Here is a 5734-nt window from a genome sequence, read left to right as displayed (position 1 = left end):
GGGGGTGGCAACAGAATGCCTTTTCCGATCTTTCCTCTGGTTTTCATGTTATAGACTAGCATCTTTTTAAAAGTTAGTTAGAATAATGGTCTCCGGTGATAGTATGTCCATTTTCAAGATAGTCTGTCTTTATTACTCCTTCCTGATAGCATCACTTTTCCACTTGATGGCCGCACCTTTTCCTCCTTTGGTGTTGGAGACAAGGGCGATTTCCACTGCATGCATTGATGCAGATTTTGACTCAGGATCGTTGTAGTGGATTTATGTCACATCCATGCTTGCATGTCTTTCAATAAATTTAGTTTAATCCTTTTCATGCAAACTAAGCAATGCAGTTGCGAGCGCCGTAAAACTCCTACCCAAAAAAAGCAAAAAACAAAACAAAAAACAAAACAAGAAAAGACCAAGCAACTTTTGACAACACTCGTTGCATTTTTTTTAGATGGCGTCGACAAACATGAAACCCATCTCGCAGAATCCTTTGTCCTATTCAAATGTTCATTTAAAATTCGTTCAACTGATCCATTGCTAAGCCCAGTTTCTTTGCTCAAATGTTTGAATGTCACCTGCCAATCAGACAACAGAAGTTTCTTGATTTTCAACACATTCTCTACTGTTATTGCTGTCACTGGGCGACCATCCCGGTGGTCATCTTCCATATCCATGAATCTGCATTTGAATTTTTTACACCAACATTTCATCACAGCGTAGGATGGGCAATCAGTTCCATAAAAGGTATGCATCTACGTAAAAATATCCTGTTTTGCCTGCCTTGCAAGAACAAAAAAACATCAGTACTGCCCGGTGCTCAATTTTCTCAATTTTTATGAGGAAACCTGAGAGCCACATACCCCCATTCACGTACAGTGCGCTGGTGTTAAAACCAGTGATAAAAAATTCCCAAAACCTTACACGCATTCTAGGTAGATGCTTGATGGCTTTCACCCTACATTTCAGCTGCTTTCTACCTTTATTCCTTCATGGTCAGGTATAACACTTTAAATTAGTTGTGCAGGCTACACCTTGATGAGGCAAAGACCTAAGCTAAATTGCGAATCAGGTGACATAGATTAGTTCCAATGCAGATCTCTAGTTCGATTAAAATGCTCAACCTAATTGTTTTTGTAAACAGCTGACCTGGCAATCTACCTCTAAAGATATATTACCTGAATGTTAGAAATTCAAGACGCTGAAAATAATATTACTGATATCCCGTAGCAATGGGATTAGATTCTCACTATCTGGAAATCACTTGCTCATCGTCAGGGCTATGTTTTCCACACCGTTTTCTTTTATGAAAACACGGTATTAAATTTGATCAGCGAGGATGAAACAAAATACCTTTTCAAACGAAATCAAATATATGGCCCTGTTTGCAGGGCGCTGATTTAATTAAACTGGATCTAGTTTATTTACTTTCACGTTTTTAGGATGATTGCAATATCCAATGAACTGAGAACAGTCTTCTTTGTAATCCAAGAGAAATGTCAGACTCCAGACCGTCTTAATTAAAATAACATCAAATAGAAATTAAGCATATTTACTTGAAGCTCATTTAATGTCTCAGCTTTGTTTAAAAAATCTTTCTCAAGTTCTAAAGTCACTTTCAGTGGCTTACTTGAGCAGTTTCTACTTGAAAATGTAAGATTTGAAAAAACAAAACAAAATATTGCACTGTACTTTTCACTTCAAAACGTCATCTTGAGGCGTTTTCTGAATTGCTGTAATTGCCAAGTACTGCAAGTACGTCTTACATTTAACAAGGCTCTCTTTGCCCACTCAGGGTGCGTACAAGCAGGTTAAGGGCGAGGTGACCAGAGGAGGCGGGAGGGGGGAAGGGTAATTAACAACAATATCAGCATATCAGATTGCGCAAAGGCAACCAAATCAAGCCAGTTAAAGTCACTGATAGTCAAGAGATGGAGGTATGTACTGACGTTCCTATACAGATGTAATCATAGTAATATATTATCATTACTTCAGTTAAACAGTGTGTGCAGTTTCACTGAGCCGACAAGGTATTTTTCTATTTCTGTTTTAATCTAAAGTTAGGCACATTTGTTTTCATTTGCCTTTTCACGTTAAATAGTTGTCCCTGTTGGAAAAATGTGGCATGCATATAATGTCAGTTATAATAGTTTACGATTCATAGTTCTCATTAAGTGTCACAAAAAAGACGTGAGTTGGTTTGCGAGCGTGGGGAAGATCAAATGCCTGCTATGACTTTCTATAGCTGAAGCTGTAGGGGATGGTTTCAAATTTGTAGTTAATCCCCCCCCCCAAAAAAAAAGGAAGAATAAAATAGATACAAGCCCACCGAATGCCTAGCAACGTTTAAGTCTGAACGAAAAATAAAATACACACACAAAAACATCGAAGCCCAAAGAACAACAAGCAACTCTATGGACAGTTTTCTCATGCTTACTTTTCAATTCAAGCTCTTTCCATGACAAATAAATCCAACCACACGTCGACAGTCCTATTTTCGTTGATATTGCAGATAAGCACGTACATTCTGTATTCATTACTATTTGTTTTGTGGGGATCGGTGGATTGCACATTGGGGAGAGGTAGAGGGTGAACCGGCAATGGTGGATGAGACACATTTCTATTCGACTGGTTAATGCCCTGCTGGTATTAAATTTCCATCACTGAAGCAGTGTGCTGAAAGCTGACATTACAAAATTAGTTGGCAATCATAACATTAGTACTGTATTCACTGGTAAAATGGAGCGATTACTATGTTAATTTAACAAAGTGTAAATCATGTGATTATGTTGTATTATCTTTTTGTAAATCCACAGCCTCGATCTGACAGCGCAGGTGTTGGGAGGAAGCCCATTCTTCCCATGATGAAAATGCGCAAGGAACGGACTGAGATCGTATTTCACAAGGACCGAACGTTCATCACCAAACTCCCTGCCTTCGTCGAGGTCGACCAGAATATCCAAACTGTCTTCGACGCGTATCGTGGCAAATCGTATCTCTCCAGAGACCTGCCGAGCCGAGACGAGCGTTTCACCAGACTGCAGAGAATGCTGCAACCGTCAGCGGGATCTACGAGTGAGGAATTCCCTCTGGAGAACGTCATTTCCAAGAGCAAGTCAAAGAAGCACCACCATTTGACCGACTCCCCGGTGACGTCAGAGCCCTGTAACTTCAACAGTTACGCCGAAGCCAGGGTGATGATTGCTTCCCGCGGTCAGAGCAGGGACAACGCGAGGTCAGCCCCGAACGTGGAATTTATGACCGAAAAGAAATCTGCCTCAGGTACGAGACCAGCGGAGATCTTGCATTCTTTTAAGACTCAGGACATTAAAGAGTTGTCTAAATCTCTGACAAGAGAGTCGCACATAGACCCATCCGCTATCAATCCAGGCTTGCACAGGAGAGACTCTAATATAAGTTTCGCAACAAAGAAACCAAGCGTCCACGTCCCCTCCCTTGGACTTAATTATGAAATGAAGAATGGATGATGTCAACTTGACGCTTAGACTTCACACTGTACAGATAACCTGAATGCATTTAACACATACTTGATGTCTTTTGGGATTTTGTTTTGTTTCGCCTTGTTCTATCATTATGTTATAAATTTTAAAAATCATTTTACTGAAAAATATATTAAGTTTCCTTTCTCTACCGATTTGGGTTGACGAGGTCTTAAAATTTGTTTCAACCAAATAATGACCAATATGGGTATGAGGGTGCTGAAAAAATAACCAACCGTTCTATGCTTAAGACTTCTCTCCTGTACCATTAAGACCCCGTGGAATGTTAGTGAGTTTTGGACAGCGTTCTAGAAATGTTTTTCTCCTGAAATTTTGGTAATATGGAAGGTATGTCTAAATACTGGAGAGGTGCTGAATGTCTTTATTTTAAAGAAATGGTGTATAACATTTATAGTCTTTTTTTTTTCAAAAGAAGGTTGCCACAGTTAATCTACACAAGATTATTTCTTTGTTCTGGCTTTCTATATTACTACTTTATTTGCTTTCAAATTATTCTAGTTTATTCACTGGCAGTCAATTTCAGTATGTTTTAATTTGTTTATTTATCTCTTCCATGTCATGAAAACGATGGCGAGGCCCTGGGAGTTGTGGTTTGGGGGGGGGGGGATTCTTCTGTTCTGTAAATTAGGATAGTTATAATGTTTTCTCGTTCATTTACAATGTTCATTTTCTACCTATGCTAATTTTTTTTCTTTAATTATAGAGGGATTATAATTCCAAATGTCGCTTTTAACCTGCTTTTCATATAGTTGTTATCAATATTCGTTCAGATCTACCTTCAGGGTTTCGGGGATTCCGAAGGCAATCAGGAAGAGGGAGGAGAGGGAGGGGGTATTTGGTATGTCATTAATGGTTTGTCCAACAGTGAGTAGAGTCTCCAGTGACGGCAGTTCAAAATATACAACACTAATTTTGTTTTTACAAAGGTTCTATTGAATGAATGTGTCTAACTGCACCATCTCTGCCCTATCCTATATTATCGTGTTTCTATTTGTGTATCCCTGACAGAAAAATACAACATTGTTCTTTCCTTAACGCTAGTTTAATTGAGCAGTACGCTCAGTCGAAATGCATCGTTGATTTCCAATATAGCGTTTCGTTGACAGGAGTCTCGGCTCACACAAAAAGGAAGACCTGGTTTAGGGGGAGTCTCGGTTACAGGTAACTGCGGCCATGTTGTAATATAACATGCTTTTGTCACGAGCACACACAGCCACATAATGCAGGTGAATAGGGAGACTAACTTTCATTAACAACAGAGGGAGAGATATCAGGTTGGACATAACTCGGTCCTCCAACCGCCACCATTTCATTTGAGACAGGAGTTTCTGGAATAAGTTAATGAAAAAGGCAGATGATCATTATTGTCAAGATTGTGTTGAAATTATTCCTCTGATGTAATAACTTGTATTACATGTTTGCATAAAAGAAAAAGAAAAAAATATTACAGCTTTTTGACAGAAGGTCCCGCTAAACATAATCATGATATCATCAGAATCATCACTATCACCATCACTATCATCATCATCATCATCATCATCATCATCATCATCATCATCATCATCATCATCGTCATCATCGTCATCATCGTCATCATCGTCATCATCATCATTTAAATTTGTTTCCAAACAATTACTCTTCGAGCCGAAAGTATTGTTTAATATCTTATTCTAATAGTAATTGTATTGGTATTCTCGTTTCGACTCTCCTGTAATTGTTGCTTCTACATTATGGTTGTCTTATTACCGATTACAGGGGGAAAAACAACAGAAAACCCAGAAAATGAAGTGTTGTTAAATATCAATGTCTAAGTATTCTTGTCTTCATTGAGCAATCTTAAGAGATGATGTATCGTCTTGTAGTACTGTGCCATTATATGCGTCTGTTGTTTCGTTGTTTTGTTTTGAAACATAAATTCAACTTTTTTCTAAAATGATTAATAGGTTGTAGGTTGACCACTTGACTGACAGTAAAAGAAAAGAAGAAAAGCTAAATAGAGAATTAAGACACTGATGGTAAACAATAACATCTGACATATTGAGGAGAGATGTGCTGAGAGCACCGAATAATACGAGTACTAATTTTCATGCCATTCATATTTTCTGTTGATAATCATAACTAAAATTGTGAAAGTAATTTAAAAAAACACCCAGCTGTGAGGCTTGTCTTGACATGCATGCTAAGAAAACGAAAACAATGGCTATATCAAAGTAGAGTGGCCAAAC

At 38.3% G+C, this 5734-nt stretch overlaps 1 protein-coding gene across 1 annotated transcript in view; it reads left to right on the top strand.

Annotated features, from left to right (window-relative positions):
* The window catches only part of LOC101863249, a 14838-nt gene extending 9525 nt beyond the window's left edge, over nt 1–5313 (top strand). The window contains exon 3 of the mRNA XM_005094165.3: nt 2805–5313. Coding sequence (XP_005094222.1) covers nt 2805–3476 — 672 coding nt within the window. The 3' untranslated portion in view covers nt 3477–5313. The remainder of the gene's footprint in view (nt 1–2804) is intronic.
* The last annotated feature ends 421 nt before the right edge of the window (nt 5314–5734 follow it).

Source organism: Aplysia californica, unplaced genomic scaffold (genome assembly GCF_000002075.1).
Source record: "Aplysia californica isolate F4 #8 unplaced genomic scaffold, AplCal3.0 scaffold00076, whole genome shotgun sequence".
NCBI lineage: Eukaryota > Metazoa > Mollusca > Gastropoda > Aplysiida > Aplysiidae > Aplysia > Aplysia californica.
The sequence above is the reverse complement of the archived record's forward strand: the minus strand, read 5'-3'. Positions and strand labels throughout refer to the sequence as shown.